The following is a 14555-nucleotide window of genomic DNA, read 5'->3' as shown; positions in this document are numbered from 1 at the left end:
TTTTATCAAACTCTAAAAGAATTATGGTTATTTCGCATCACTCGGTTTATTAGTTTGGTAATAATTATTAAAGGTAGTTACAACCCTAGCCATTGAGTCGAACGGTAGGCAACACAATATCGACTTTGTGCGGGTACATATGGTACATTTCTTCTTGCTGTGAAGCGTAATTATTATTATTAAGATTTTTTAGGCTATTTTGAATCAGCTGTTCTAATTTAATTCTAGAAATTTATTAAAACGTGATTTTTTTAAAAGTATATTATGAGTTTATAAATACCTCAACCAATAGTTATTGTGTCCTATCCTCATTTCTTTATATCTTGGTAGTTAACTAAAGTGTTAAATTTACATAACCTCAACAACAACATTTACACTGCCACTGCACTAAAACTAAACTAACTAGCTCTCTAGCTATAAGAACCATCCTCGTACTTCAAGGGATATAATAAAAAAAGAATTATCGAAATCGGTTCAGCCGTTCTCGAGTTATGCGCTTACCAACACATTTTGCGATTCATTTTTATATTAGACTAGCGGTCCGCCCCGGCTTCGCCCGTGGTACATGTTTACGTTTTCTCTACATAAGAACCATCCTCGTACTTCAAGGAATATAATAAAAAAGAATTATCGAAATCGGTTCAGCCGTTCTCGAGTTATGCGCTTACCAACACATTTTGCGATTCATTTATATATATATACTAGCGGTCCGCCCCGGCTTCGCCCGTGGTACATAATATTTACGTTTTCTCTACATAAAAACCATCCTCGTACTTCAAGGAATATAATAAAAAAAGAATGATCGAAATCGGTTCAGCCGTTCTCGAGTTATGCGCTTACCAACACATTTTGCGATTCATTTTTATATATAAGATAAGATTATGTGAAAATAACCAGGAAGGTGAAAAACATATTTACGAAAACATAGTAACATAATATGGCTGTCGCTACAATAATTATATTTCAATTTTATCTTTTTATACCTAGTAGAACTGGCCGACGAATAAAAAAAATCGTATTAGAATAAATACAATAAATTACGGAACAAAAAAAGGATTGTAACTGAATTAGGTATGTTTGTTTCTGGGCGCACCGTTTTCGACGACGCGACGCGCGACGTAAGCGTATAGGTATAGGTACCTACTTTGCTAAAACAAACTAATAAAATTGTGTGTCTGTCTGAAAATTCGGAAAAGCATATTTTGCAAGTTTGTAATTACTTTGATAGTTTACCGATTTATAATAATTGTAATTGTAATTGTATAATATATAATTTGCAATGTGGTGAAATTTCATAAAAATCACGGGCCAATTTTTTGTTTTGAATCCCACCGAAAATATAATTGCGTTATTAGAATAATTAATTACTATACCTACCCACGATCAATTATTACAATATAGTCTCAAATGCATACTAGAGAAATATTGCAATTTGATTCAATTAAAATGCATAGCATACAAAAATAAATTCACAACACAAGAAATTCCGCGCGCAAATCATAGCGCGTGTCAATGAAATCAAGAATGTTTTATATCAAGCCGACGCGGACGACGACGCGACGCCGAACAAAAGTACCTACGACGGACGACCACGCTTCGAGTTGCCAAACAACATGAGTAATAAATTGTTTACAAAAAAAAACAAGTTTTCCATTTTTCTGTATGAGTAGACAGAACTTCAAAACGCCACCTGCTACGGTTTATATTATGAACGATTGTTATAAAAATAAAAGTTATATTTGTTGGTGTAAACTATTTTATTGATCAATAATTTTGGAATTTAAAATTGTCAACATTGATTACAATAAAACGCAGTTTTATTTTATTACACTATTGTTTTTTTTATCAAAACATGTATTTGAAGTACCATATAATATTATGCTGATCCAAGCATTTTCACTCAAAACTTATATCACTAATGATTTGTAAAAGTAAATTATTTCAATATACATTTCATAACCAACATGTAAGAATAATTATTATTATTCCTACCTACAACAACAAACCTAAAACACTATTTACTATGGGAAAATAACCAGGAAGGTGAAAAACATATTATTATTTACGATTTCGACGCACTCGACTTTTAGTAAAATATAGTAGGTAAACATAATATTATGGTTTTGATTTTTGCTACTAGTATAAGAAAACTGCGTGTTCAAACTACTTGTTTGTCTGTCTGAAAATTCGGAAGTACTTTGGTAGTTTACCGATTTATAATAATATTGTATATATCGTTGTTTAAAAAATATTCAAACACAATAAAATATGATATACTGATTTATCACTGGTTTCAGTGATGAACTGATGAGTCAATTATAGCCACTATACTTTCGTCATACGTGTGTATGATTGATGTGATTTGCAACGTGGTGATATTTCAGAAAAATCACGGGTCAAATTGTCCCACCGAAAATATAACTGCGTTATAAGAATAACTATACCTACGATAAATTATACATAATACAATATAGTCTCAAATGCATACTAGTGAAATATTTTATTTGAATCAATAAAATAAAAAAAAAAATAAAAAATAATAATAATACAAAAATAAATTCACAACACAAGAAAATCCGCGCGCAAATCATAGCGCGTGACAATGAAATCAAGAACTTTCGAGCCGACGCGGACGACGAAGGAGCCTAACAAAAGTACCTACAATCATAGGCGGCTCGTGACAAAATTGTATGGCCGTGTTCACTTGAAATAAAACAACGAAAATAGGTACCTACAATAGCGTTAGCAGTACAAAAAAAATGAGCACCACATTATAAATGTCTATTTATACACTAAAAATTATAGAGTATTTCAAAACGAATTCAATTATTATTTAGCAATAATTAGAAAATCCCCGAATTTGCATTCGTGATCGTATTCATAGTGTTTGTCTACACTAATATTATAAAGAGGAAAACTTTGTTTGTTTGTTTGATTGTAATGAATAGGCTCATAAACTACTGGACATTTTACCAATGTTTGCAAGTTTGTGATTACTTTGATAGTTTACCGATTTATAATAATTGTATACTTAAGTATATCATTGTTTAAAAATATTCAAACACAATATGATATAGGTACTGATTTATCACTGGTTTCAGTGATGAACTGATGAGTCAATGTTAGCCACAATACTAATCACTTTCGTCATACATGTGTATGAACTATGATTGATGTGATTTGCAATGTGGTGAAATTTCATAAAAATCACGGGCCAATTTTTTGTTTTGAATCCCACCGAAAATACATATATTACTAATTGCGATATTAGAATAATTAATTACTATACCCACGATCAATTATTACAATTTACAATATAGTCTCAAATGCATACTAGAGAAACATTGCAATTTGAATCAATTAAAATGCATAGCATACAAAAATAAATTCACAACACAAGAAATTCCGCGCGCAAATCATAGCGCGTGTCAATGAAATCAAGAATGTAATTTTATATCAAGCCGACGAGCGACGACGCCGAACTAAAGTACCTACAGTACCATTTACCTTCAGTGTACAATACAGTTTACAGACCTACGACGGACGAACAATAATGAGTAATAAATAAAAAAAAACATAGTTTCTAAGGTCATTAGTTTTATTTTATTTTATTGTTATTTTCTTTGAACGATTGGAAATGAAATTACTCAATTTTTACACAGAACTTTGATTTATTAGAATTATGCTCATTATGCATAAGATAACGAACGCGAATGCACGACATCTAGCGCGTCAATGTCTAAACATCGCCTTTCGTTTAGACATTGACGCGCTAGATCTGTAATAAGTATATAGTCTATGCGTTAGATGTCGTGCTTTATGTCGTGTTTCGCTTGGCAAAAGTCACGCACACTACTGTAGAAGTGTCAAATTTTTCCGGTATTTTACTGTTGTTTTTCTAAGTAAATATTGTAAATTATTGATTAAAAAGGTCGAACGCGCACACATTTCATTATAGAGAAGTGATAAAATGATTAGTTTTAAAGAAATAGTGTCTGTGTTAAGTGTTTAGAGGTAATCAAAAATGTATGGAGGGACGGTCGGAACATCAACCTTAAACAAAATCCGATTAATATTTTTAGTTTTTTATTCCTTACAAATGTGAAGACTACTAAAAGAACGGAACTGATCATATTAAACAAAATCCATTTCTAACACGTCAAGCTTTTCTTAATCTTTCTAATTATAGCGATCGGAAGTCCTACAAGTGGCGTTAATTAACCAGTTATGCAGTTACTAGCTTTGCACCCGAGACCCGCCTGCATTTTCAAAGAAAAACCCGCATAGTTCCCGTTCCCGTGGGATGTTCGGGATAAAACTATCCTATGTGTTAATCCAAGTTACCCTGTATATTGTGCTAAATTTCATTGTAATCGGTTCAGTAGTATTTGCGTGAAAGAGTAACAAACACACACATACACATCCATCCTTACAAACTTTCGCATTTGTAATACTGGTAGGTTGTACATACCTGGAGCAAGTCGCTCTTCGCGCTGAGCTCGTGCTTGAGCTGTGTGATGAGGTCCCGCGCGCCTCGCAGCTCGCCCTCGAGCGCGGTCACCCGAGACTCCAACCGGCCGTTTGCAGTCAGCAATTCCTTGCCGATGCGAGCCGTCAATTCTAGATCCTTCTCTTTCTGCGAATAAACAAATACCTTGCCTTACATGTATTTACAATCAATTTACATACTAACAATTATATGTTAAGTGTATTTATGATGCTTACAACTTATTCTCTAAAACTAATAACATCTTCGCACCTTTTTATTGCAATTTTTGATGTAAACATTAAACATCACGTTTTTATTGTACAGATACAAAAGAGACGTGGCCAATTCATTTTCACAGTCGATCATTAAAATGCAAAAAAATTGGCAAAAAATGAACACAACTTACTTCTTCTAAGAGCCTTGTTACCGCTTCGATGTCATTGTAGGTTTTTGTCATTTGGCTCACCCTGTTGCTGCATAGAACTGAAAACACACGGCTCACTTGTACACACTACGAACAATATTTGAATAGCCTTATCAAATATAGAACAAGAATCGTAGTGAAACAAAAGTAACTGATAAGATAATCGGCGTAAATATTAACAACGTATTAATTATAGCTCCATCGGTGTACTTGTTGATATCAATTGAAAATGGTTGTCTACACAATGAACATAAAGTTAATATTTACTAAACAATATAATTTCTAAAGAATGTTATTGATATCATAAAATATTTATTTACAAAGCTTTAAGAACTAAATAGCTTTATAGATAAGTTCAAAGGTTTGAATTGTTTGCTTTAACTAAAGAATATTGTAGGTGAATATAGCACATTTGGCAAAGTGACGCATTGACGTATTTTAATCAACATTTTATACCACACCCAATTCACTAGCTTTATATATACTGGCTTAATTCTACTGAAAAAAGCTTAGAAGAAATTTAAATTAAAAATTTATATCCAATTAGAAATTTACATTTACAAACTACAATTTGATATAGAGTTCAACAAAACATACGAGCAATATTACAACATAGATCATGACAACATATATTTTTACCGTTGTTTATAATCGTATTATAAACACTTACATATTTATCATTGTATACAAATATATTACAAAGCGAAAATAAAATAACTAGATTATATAGATTCTATACCAAAGTCAACGCTGTGTTGTTAAATACAAATCACTTATTAAAAACGAATACATATAATATGAAATCCATTCTGAGGAAATAACGACTGACCAGCAAAAATTTCATCGAAGTTCAACGAATCCGCGTTCATGGAAAATGTTAGGATGTTCAGTGCACTCAAGTCATTCGACGCATGGTCAACAAACAAGCATGATTATTATTTCACAGTTCCAAAGAATCACACCAGTATAAACATAGGTAATTGAATTGCACCAAGTTGGAAATCAGGTTTCCACACTAGCGTAAACCGTCAGTTTAAGTTATTGACTGCATACGCAACGAGCCCGACCGCTCGCGCCGGGTGAGCCTATTGTATTGTGCAACATGGGAAAACTGGAATACAAAGACAAAACATGTTGACTATTCATCGCTTATTGGTAAACACATTGGATGTTGAGAGTTGAATTCAATGAAGATTCCATCATTATAACACGAGTTTTTGCTGACAGCAATCATTTCTCTTTTGCATTGCATCATTTAAAGAAATACTCCCTCCGTGTTTAAGTCGTGTGATACTTTCCCAGAAATTTGTATGTAATGCCGTAATTAAATTTAAATTTTTACAAGATTCCGCATTATGGGTCAAAATAAGAAATAAACATCACACAAAGAGCCAAGATATTATTGGAGTACCTAATATTCATGACATGAAACAAATATTTTTACTAAGAGATAGTTCAAAGATAGTAAATCTGACAGTAATATATTAAACAACCTCTCACTATCATCATACATTTTTAAACAAAAAGGGTTATGTATTAACACCGACAGGGCCGCTTTCCAGCACTCAAAAAACGAATGGGAACTCAAGACATCTATAAAAATGCGCATTGAATGCTTCTGATTTTTTCCCACTCTTACCTAACGTTACAATTACATCGGATATGGATTGTTCACGGTTATATCTCTCACGAAGTCGGTGGACTTTCATTAATTGCAATCACATAATATTTTATAGAAACTTAATAAAAATACCTTAAATGAAACCTACACCCAACTGTGCCTATTGCGTAATATATCCCGTTGCAGTGTCTCAAGTTAATATAAAAAAACCTAATCATAAACAACACATTATATAACGAGACATTGCAAACCTTACAAATAAGAAGGTGCACATCTTCTAAAGCATTGATGCCATGGATGATGGATCGACTGAGTTTTAGATGATTGCGGAAGTGGTTAAAGAAAGTATAGTGTTTTGTTATAATAAGCTATAAAAGAAAGAAATGTGAAGGCTAGATGAGACGAGCAAAAGCGCAATGAGAGTAGAGACGACACCAAAGATTGCCGCTAATGATGTGAGCCAAGTGGTTTCCCAGCGTGGTCATACCTCGATCAAGGAGCAAGGTCCGTATGACGCGAAAGTAGAGACGGCCGAACCTGTCTCGAGCCACGTGGTAAAGGAAGTCGGGATATTCGCCCAGGCACTCCCGCAGTTCCGCGTCGGGAAGGTAGCTTAGCTCTTGAAAGAGCTCGCGATCGAAGCCGGGCGGCGGCGAGGCACGCGAGCCGCTCGCGCACCCCGCGCCCGAGCCCGCACCGCCCTCTGCCGTGACGCGCCCGGACAGCGGACATCAGCTCCGCCCCCGTCACGTGGCCGACCACTCTCCTCACACACCAAACACCACTTTTGTCCGAACGATCCTTTGATTATACTAAAAGTCTGTCCGTTTCCGAGAACTCCCTCCGACCAACTGCGATAGCATCACTTCACGCTCGTTCAAAATAAACATTTACTTTGACGACATCCAAAAATAAATATAACGATGAAACCTTAAGAGAGAACCGAGTATTAAATAAAGTCTTTAAATAGTCAAAAAACCGCATAACATAATATGTGAATTAAATTAAGAAACTCATAACAAGCTGATCACGCAGCTGATGTAAATGAAATCCTAGACTATCTTGACGCGACCTACGTCAATATGAAATATTTTTTTTTCAATTCTGTACTTATTTTCGTTTTAGGGACAATCGATTTTAACGCAAGTAGGTACATAAGTAAAAGAATGCCAAGTAACACCTTAATTATAAATAGTCTGGTTTAAAAAAAAACCTTATTCAATACTTTCAACATTTACGGGTTGAGCTCTCTACGTTCAAAGCTAGTCAATTGTCGATGTTGTTGTTGGTTAACAATCAATAAGAACAATAGAACTTGAAAACAGTTATTATTTTTATTTATATGTTAGTATAACTACTAATTGTCTGCTGGCAATCAATAACTCTTGCATCTCGTTAGTATCTAAACAATCTTTACTATTCACGGTCAAAGGAAACTTGGGAGTAAGAAAATCACTATTTACTTGGCCTCGATCTAAGAAAATGGGGAAGCATTTAAACGCTAAACGCTATCCAAATGAAATAGTTGAGTAATATGATTGTTAAGTTTTTTTTTTTCTAAAGTTAATTGAACTACGTTTGTTCTAACATTTATTGCAACATGTTTATTGATCGGTCACTTTTCTACACGTTTTTGAACGGGTCTGGCTAAGTCTGAAACTATGAAATATAACGAAGTGGAGAACTCGTCTTAGGCCCGAGATTAAAATTGTAATTTTTTTTACTATCAAAACCTATGATTTTGATAGTAAGAAAATTACAATTTTAAAGAAACTGATAGTTTTGACGAAATACATACTTAGTATAAAATAAGGAATTTACTATGACTGGTATAGAGGTGAACAAAATTGTAATGGAGGTTGTAATGGTAATAAACAGTAAATTTTATAGTATTGGAAATTTATTCTACTTGTATTAAATTTTCATCATTACTTTGCTTAGAGCTTTAGCTTTACTTGTATACGTAGTATATTATTATTAGTCTGTGGCTTTACTATTTCTAGAGTTTAAAGATATCTTTATCAATAGAAAGTTTGTAAAATAGTTTGAAATTTAGTTATTAGTTTAATGTGAGTTTTTATTTTTTACTTATTGCCTTCATATCTCATCATTTGAATTTAATTAGTGTGAGATAGGAGCTGTTTAGGAAAGATAAACCGATGATCGTCTTGAAATGGCCACTTTAAAACGAATAAATATTTTATCTCAACATCATCTCTAAGGATAAGATAAAATCTTATAGATCTTAAATCAGTTAACATAAATCTATATCTCTTATTAATTAATGAATTTAAAATTCAAGATTTTTATAATATTATATTGTGTATGATGTACACCTATATTGGTATTCCTTATAGATCCCAAGTAGGTACCACAATTTTTGAATACTTTGATCTCAATATTACATTTTAAACTTCCTAACGTTTTATATACGGTCAATAACATAGCCCTCGATGTGACCCCAATTTAAAAGATCCGATCCCAACGGGAATCAAGTACGTTTTATGACTACACACAATTACGTTGATTGATGCGGGAATATAAAACCTCGAATATAATCTACCTATATAAATTGCAAATTTAATTAATATTAATTTAGTTCCATAGTCCACATTCTTCCTACAAAGCTTTATAAGTTATAGGTAAGAATTTCGAACGTGATATTGTGATTAGGCACAATAAAATGGATTTAAATTACTTTAACAATTATTGTCCTATCACGATAAATGCTTTGACAAATTTTGTAACACTAGGTACCTCGTACCGAAGGAGTTTAAGGTCGTCGACGCACGTGAGTCAAAGAGTGACGTCAAACAGCCTCGCCTCGATTGTATATAGGCCTACAATTTGACATGCACATACAATTTCTTTTTTGCCTCACATTTATTTGCTGTATTCATATTTAAAAATAAATTACTTTCTATAAAAAAAACCATTAAGTAATGAAATGCAAAATTTCAGTTCGATTTGATAGATTTGCTCAAATTATAAAAATATGTAAGTACTTATTCGTATTTAGATGTATTCCCAACCCATACCTATTCAAAAATAGGTTTTCTATACTTAATAGCTATTCCTAAAACAACAGTTTTTATTTCCTCTTATTGCATAGACTAGTTTGCACAGTCTACCTTTCAAATCCACTTACTAAGGTAAGCAAGATCTCTTTATATAAAGTTATTATAGTATACATAAATAAACGCAGAGACCACAACTTTATTAATATTCATTAATGACATTTAAAATCAGTCTGCATTTGAATATGACTAGAACCTCTGATGGCTGGCTAAGTGATGTAACACGGTGACTCTTGTATACCCAGTATACCCGTGCAAATTGTAGGTAGATTCAATATTATGTTCACCGCAATTCCAATGATGTATTTTTGTAAATAAAAGTCGTACTTTATCGCTTACTCCAAAGTTCAACATATAAATTTTTCCAAAAATAAATATCAGTTTACATTGCCATTTATTTACCCTGTTAATAATCTGTTTCATTTAAAATGATTGTTAAGTATTAAATTGTCTCGTATAAAGGAATATGAAAACAAGATATTATCAAATAATGCTTTTATAATAATTGCAACTAATGAAACAATCAACTGCATTTAGAATGCATTTAAAATTACGTCTAGTTCTTGGAGAATCTTTTTCTACTACTAAATTTAAATGCTCAATACATAATTTTTAATATGCTACACTACATTAATGAATAATAATTAATAATTACATTTATTCATGTTACAAAACCATCAATGGCCGTGATGACATAGTGCACGGTGCACCTAACAGATTTTGCAGTAAATTCAGAAATAAAGTACTTAAGTATTTATTTTCAAATAATTATTAATGGTATACATTAAGATATTAAGTCTATTGTAATTGTAGTAACTTCAAGGTCAAAAAGTTAATATATTTATCAACACTTTGATAAGCGGCCAGACTTGTTTTAATAAAAACCTAATAAACTTCTTACACGCCTTTTAAATTATATTTTGCAATTTCCATATACTTAATTTAGAATTAGTAAATGAATTCCATTTCCACCAGTTTCAAGTAATAATGTACTGATTTGAAAATTAGTAAAAACTTTGAAATGAAGAAAATGCTACCGCCACCCTAAGATCATGTGACCTACGATATGATGTGGAGAAGTTAATATAATTGAATCGAATATGAGCAACACGAGCGCTAAGGAACGTACATCTATCACGATGCCTGCGACGTAATCATAACTGCAAGAAGTAATTCCATTAATGCAGTGTCGGACACACGAGACCACTCACTTTTCCACATCCACGAACCACATCAAGCTGATTAATCCACTTATCAATTCACCGAGGGAATATAATCAGAACGTATTGAGACTATATCGCACTACACGAGTCACTTTTGTCTTAAAACCATTACAATATCGTTCGGTAACGGTTTCAGCATTTGGGGTCAATGTTAATAAACTTTCACGATCAAGTGCAGTGCGAAAAATGCGTAAAAACGAATGTGAAACGACGCGACAGTACGCGAATATAAATTGACCGACGTCCACTTCCGTCCGTATCACAGCATTAACTACAAAACGCGGTTAAAATGTGCTTGTCTTTGAATGTTGGTAACATAACTATTGTACTATATTTTATATTTTTAACTCTATTGCTATGCCATAAGATTGATAATTATATAAAAGTTTCAAGTGAGTTTGTAATTAATAACGTTCACGCATCTGCATAGTAAAATGGAATCGTAATGTAACAGTATGGTACAGTAGCACACGTTATAAAGACCTGTAATAATTATTTATTAATAGCGAACCTGTCAAACTTTTATGCTGTTTAAAAATGCACGCTATATGTAATTATAAAATGTTATACAACTTGCAAAACTTGTCCAAGAACTAAGAAGCCGTAAAAGTAAATCAATTATAGCACTAAGGCATTATTAATTGTAAGCATAGGTATTAGGTTTATGTTTCATCCTTCAAATAGTATTGATTGCTTAATTATTGGACGTATATCTTTTGGATGATTAAAGAAGTTAAAAAAAACAATAGTATTTAACTTAATCTTTAATACAAAACAGGTTAAATTGCTAAGACCGACCGATAACAAAATCATACTTCCTGTCTCCTTTTACTTATATGACTTATATATTATATTGTCTTCAAGGCCAATGGACACTCCTTTTAGACGTTCCAGGAATAGAAAAAAATTTATAGCTATGAAACACTATTAATATTAAATAAGAAGATAAAGACTTGATGGAACAATCACTCATTACTTCATGGTAATGGCATGTTAAGCAGATTCTTACTTATAAATTTATAAAGAATAGAAAAAATTCGATCACGAGGCGGGACTCGAACCCGCATCCTTCGCGCCATTCCGGGGCGGATGCCTCACCTCGCCCCGGAATGGCGCGAAGGATGCGGGTTCGAGTCCCGCCTCGTGATCGAATTTTTTCTATTCTTTATAAATTTATATTTATAAAGCATTTGAATGCCATAAAACCAAAAATATAGATTCTTACTTGTTTTTAAGAAAAAATTTTAATCATAATTAAGCACAAAAATAACATTTAGTTTGTTTTTGTGGCAACATTTTAAGTTTCTATGCTTGACTGAATACAAATATATTTAATTACATAAAATACGCGTACGCCGTACACGGTACATCATATTATAAAAAATAGAAAATAAATAAAGCACTAACTATATTAATAAAATACTTATGTATTGATAGAAAGCATTGTCTTATTTCAAACATTTATAAATAAAATAAATCATAAAACCCAAACAGTATATAGAAAAAAATCTAGGCCTACTATATTTACGATTACTCAAAAATGCAGTATGTGTAGTATAGCATACACAACAAGCTACACATAATAAGAATACAATGAACGTAATAATTATACTGCTCTCACGGTCAAGATAAAGAAATCGGGTGGCGGTGGGCCACAGCTGTTGCGCGATGCGGGGCGCCGTCGTCGCGGTCTCCCGTACCGAATCCAGAACACTTCAATCAATAGCAGCGATTCTGCGTCTAAATCCGTACCATGTGGGATAAGTATACTTTGCAATCGATGCCGGACGTCATTTCAATATCAAATAATTCCTATAAAAGTTACCGTATGTTACACCCGAATCGCTAATTTCACTATGTTTAAGTCTTATAGTCACTAATTACAGTAAAAAAAGTATATAAATCCCATGGATTCCTTAAGATACGCGACTAAAGAAGGAGGATGTATAGGGACGGCTATGGTGTCTGTCGTACGGTGCAGCGGTGCACCGTGCCTTTCTATGTTTGGCGCAGTTCGTTTTGTATGGGTGCATGAGGTGCGGCGGCGGTGGGTGTCGCGGTATCGATCGGCGGAAGGGTGAGCACGCGTGTCGCGTGGCTACCGGCGCGACCGGTACTGGAGTTCGCGGGAGGCGCCGCGCAAGCGCTCTGACCACACGCTACTCACTGCCACAATACGCCGCGGCCGTACCGACCGCCTGAATAAAATTCTTATCTATTCAACCATTACTTTCCTATCTTTCGATTCCTTTCTGCACGAGCCGAAATTGCAAAACACAAATTACTATAAGGTCAATACAGACGACGCAATTATTCAGACAATAGACGAAGATATATTTACTAATAGAATATAAAATTTATAGATCGTGCACAGTAGGTACGATAATGACTAATGTTCATCATATTAACGAGCGAGACAGATATGACGACACACAATATCTCCGCATCGCGACATTTTATCGTTAAAATAAACCATAGGTAGACAATAATTATTAATAGAACTGTTATCATAACATTATACTCATAATTTATGAATACCCTCCTACTGTATTGCTGTAGATTCAACTGCAATACAGTAGGAGGGCATACATTGCATGCATGCATAGATTATTATTCTACACTGTATTCTACATTCTACATTGTACACTGTATTACAGACTGTAATATGCATTTCCAATAAAGAGCCAAAGATAGGTAATATGTATTTGTGTCCTTGAAAAAATAAATTTTTCATGGTCATTACTCATTATGCTGATCTGGATCACATCTCGGCCATCCAGCTTGTAGCTTTAAAGGAGACATTGTCTAAAACTAGACTTTAGCAGTAGACTTTGGTACTTTGCCAAAATTTATATCCATAAAAATACATGTGGTATTACTAATTGACCTCTTTTATAAGGCATCATTTACTTCAACAAGAAAATTTATTATGTGTGCAAACATGACCTCTGTTTAGCCTTGACTTATATTGAAGGCAATATATCTGTTTGTATTGAAAAATCTATGGACGTTTTCCACGATGACACATTCTTTTGTAAATTTTAACTCATAATTATATCCATTATATGTAAATTATTTTGCATGTTAACGTTAATAATAAATTACATAAAAAGTCTATTTAACACTATTTTTTACATAATTATTACTATTAATAAATAATACTATTGTTTACATTTTCAATGACAATATCAATGGAAGGAAATGTTATTTGTTATGGAAATGTTATTTTTGTAAACAACCAACAATTATTATTCACGGAAGGTTCAAGAAACACAGTGAGAATATTCTGTTACACGTTAAATTATATTTTTAGGTAATTAATAAATCTTATTTTCTTATTTAAATATTGAAATACCCACAAACGTAAATGTTCGCCGATTACTGAGATTATAAATGTTTTCATGTACAAAAAAAGAAGATGCATTACAAATCATAACATACTCTTATAAAATAAAACCTATACCGTACCATCTTAGGATTATTAACGCTAAAGGAAAAAGAAATTCCATGTAATCGTCAATTTGCCAAATACGTGCAAAAACACTACTTAGTGTTAATCCTTAACACGACAGCATTTAAAATAGAAAGTGATTTCGCGGTTTGTGTAGTAATCGGTGGTTTGTTTGTTATGACAATAGATATATCCGTGAAGTTGTGTTGTAAATCAAACCACATTCTTCCACCAGTAACATGATACATTGCACGATACATTACTTGCATT

General features: G+C 33.0%; 1 protein-coding gene across 9 annotated transcripts in view; it reads right to left on the bottom strand.

The window, feature by feature from the left end:
* Window positions 1-14555, bottom strand: part of milt (trafficking kinesin-binding protein milt) — a 45984-nt gene that overhangs the window by 18870 nt on the left and 12559 nt on the right. For 2 of the 9 annotated variants that reach the window (XM_089699138.1, XM_089699130.1), the window contains exons 4-5: window positions 4896-4972; window positions 4472-4636 (exon numbers count right to left, since the gene is read on the bottom strand). In XM_089699138.1, coding sequence (XP_089555264.1) covers window positions 4472-4636; window positions 4896-4946 — 216 coding nt within the window. In that variant the 5' untranslated portion in view covers window positions 4947-4972. Of the gene's footprint in view, window positions 1-4471; window positions 4637-4895; window positions 4973-5742; window positions 6997-7021; window positions 7465-10736; window positions 11266-12455; window positions 12999-14555 lie in introns of those variants that run through there. The other 7 variants (XM_089699135.1, XM_089699134.1, XM_089699133.1 and 4 more) reach the window with 7 other exon arrangements.

This window comes from Colias philodice, chromosome 9 (genome assembly GCF_061535455.1).
Source record: "Colias philodice isolate Cphi_HAF_F1 chromosome 9, ilColPhil1 Martin Lab GWU primary, whole genome shotgun sequence".
Classification (NCBI taxonomy): Eukaryota; Metazoa; Arthropoda; class Insecta; order Lepidoptera; family Pieridae; genus Colias; species Colias philodice.
This window is presented reverse-complemented; position numbering and strand designations above follow the sequence as displayed.